Raw genomic sequence first — 2,439 nt, forward strand, 5'->3', positions numbered from 1 at the left:
GGAGGAGGCTACGGTGGAGGTGGAGGTTACTGAGCGTTGTAATCTTTTTCAATCAGGGACGAGATATGCTTGGGACGCTGAATGCGCACATTGCGTCCAGTCACTTTCGCGTTCTCTGTTCCAGCAGGCTCTACGCATAACGAGTCTGTTGGCTCGTGTTCCCTCGTCGTAAAAGCCATAAAAACTATGCTGCATCTTATTTTGAATCTTGACCCACATTTCATCATGGGGTTGTTCTCGCTTGTTCTGTAACGATTGGTCTGTATGTACCTGTTCTATTGGGTGTATACTGGCTTGACTATAAAAGTACTGTTTGAAGTCCTGATACTGCTGGAACTTACGTAAAAACTAAGGAAAATAACAGCGAAGGAGCAACAGAACTACAGCGCTGCGCATGGCAGAATGATGATCGATAATCAGTGGATCAGAATGTGAACGTTGCGAGGATGGTCGTGATCTGAGGACCCGACCCTTCTGCCTGCAAGTCATTGAGTAGCTTGTGGAGTGTCGCTTCGCAACAGCTTACCTTCACAATCACAACCCTCGAATCATCCACTGACATTTCAAATGTGTCCTCAAGGTCATCGAACCATTCCCATCCGCCGATGGCCTCGCGGTATGGAAGACAGGTCGTCACATCTTCTGCAAATGCATGATTCGCTGAGATGGTTGATGGTGATGTTACGACCCAACTACGACCGCTCTCTCCTGAATCGTTGCGCCGCAGGAGATAGGGATTGAATTCACGCAGTTTCAGGCGAAACGGGGCGGTTTTGTGGCCTACACGATAGATGCCAACGGCCTTACTGCCAAAAACTCCAAACGGCCAATCGCTAGGAAAGCACCGTGAGTTTTGTGGGCCCCAGGAAGCCCAAGGGCGTGTCAATGCGCCAGATACGCCGAGTTGGGTCGAATATACCCCGTGTGAAGAGAAGAATACTCGCATATCGATAAAGAAGACGTGACCGAACGTGATCGCACATATCCGTTCCTGCGAATCGGGGTAGAATGGTAAAGGGTATGACTCGGCCAGGCTAGTGGTCCAGGGAAGGGTGGAGAGATATGGAGCGTTGCAAGATATGGTGCCACCTCCTCCAGGGGAGCAGACGAATCCCTGGCGCACCTTTGGTAATGCGTATCTTGCGATACACGTGAACTCTAGCTCATTAGAAGAATATACTTCGATCACGCCGGTCGCAAGAAGTACAAGTATAGCGTCCACGGTCAAGAAGCAAAAATCTAGCATTTTTGGGTTAACTAATTTACGCTGTTTCGTTGCGAAGACGATGATTAGTTAGTTTGGGTTGGAAATAACTATTGAGGGCACTTACCCCTGTAGCACCTGGCTCTTTCCAGTTCCAAGTCTGTAGCACATGTCCGCTGAAACAGCGTTCTGGTACTTCGGAGAGTACCAGAGGGAGAAACGCGATCACTGGACCCAGAATTCGGACTCGAACACGGTAAGGCCAATCCTGTAATCTCGTTGCGGACGCTAGATGTGATTTTCCCGCAAGGGGATGGGGCTCGTTTGTGTTTATAGTTTTGAGATGAAGGTCGTAGGTATAGTTCGCACTGATAATTATATGGGCGTCAGGCATACTTTATATCTCGCAGGAGAGGGATGCGCATTACGTTGGAGGTGCAAATGTGACAAGGACCGAAAGATCTTGTGACGGATCGATAGCAACTCCCCTGACGTCGAGATGACCTGGATGTGTATGGGTCCTTCTCAACTGGAGTTCGGTCGACCTCTCAGATAAATCTGCAGGAAGCTCGTACACCTCACCCAGACGTCCGTCCCAAAGGCTTATCAGCCCACCTGCAGTAGAAACAAAAGGTATACGCCCAGGGGGAAGACCCACTGTGTGCGATGAGAAGCGGCGCCAGCCAAAGTAGTACCAAACTTGTTCTCTCTTCCACAGTAGCTCGTACAGCTCGCTGGCGGGTATCTTTGAGGCACCTGGGAGCGACACCATGCGCTGTGCACCAAGCTCGATTTTACATTGCAAGAGCGACGAATCATCAATGGTGTCTTTGTAAATTTCGCAGGCCTATATGATATGTTCAGAATAAAATTTAGGTGAAGTGGACAAAGGAGGAGGGAGTAATACTCACCGCACTGCAACGTAGTAAATCTTTGAAATCGAGGAAGCTAAATATGTGGCATAAAATGTCTTCAGGTATATGGATGGTTGACATTTCCGGTCAGGTTGCAGCAAATACGGTTTCGAACTTTCGGTAATGTCTGCCAACTAGTGTGGGCGCCTATTTCAGTAAGAAGGCGGGCGCTTGCTTATGCGAGACAGGCTATTTTCCGTCTTTGGTCGAGTCGCATATGGAAAAATCTGTTTTGGTGTATGTAAGTATCAACAATGGGTTACTAAGCAGCGTTGGGCGAGCCGTGCCCTCTGGTGCCGTGCCATTTAGAGAGCCTTGGGC

At 49.0% G+C, this 2,439-nt stretch overlaps 1 protein-coding gene across 1 annotated transcript; it reads right to left on the reverse strand.

Moving 5' to 3' along the window:
* Positions 1 to 424: 424 nt before the first annotated feature.
* Positions 425 to 2,199, reverse strand: SERLADRAFT_407639 (uncharacterized protein; the record flags this gene model as incomplete). Its single annotated transcript, XM_007317195.1, has 5 exons — positions 425 to 478; positions 527 to 1,267; positions 1,332 to 1,572; positions 1,633 to 2,051; positions 2,116 to 2,199. 5 exons carry the CDS (start codon positions 2,197 to 2,199, stop codon positions 425 to 427), a joined length of 1,539 nt encoding a protein of 512 aa, XP_007317257.1.
* Positions 2,200 to 2,439: the final 240 nt, after the last annotated feature.

The sequence above is a fragment of the Serpula lacrymans genome (assembly GCF_000218685.1).
Source record: "Serpula lacrymans var. lacrymans S7.9 unplaced genomic scaffold SERLAscaffold_6, whole genome shotgun sequence".
NCBI classification, from domain to species: domain Eukaryota; kingdom Fungi; phylum Basidiomycota; class Agaricomycetes; order Boletales; family Serpulaceae; genus Serpula; species Serpula lacrymans.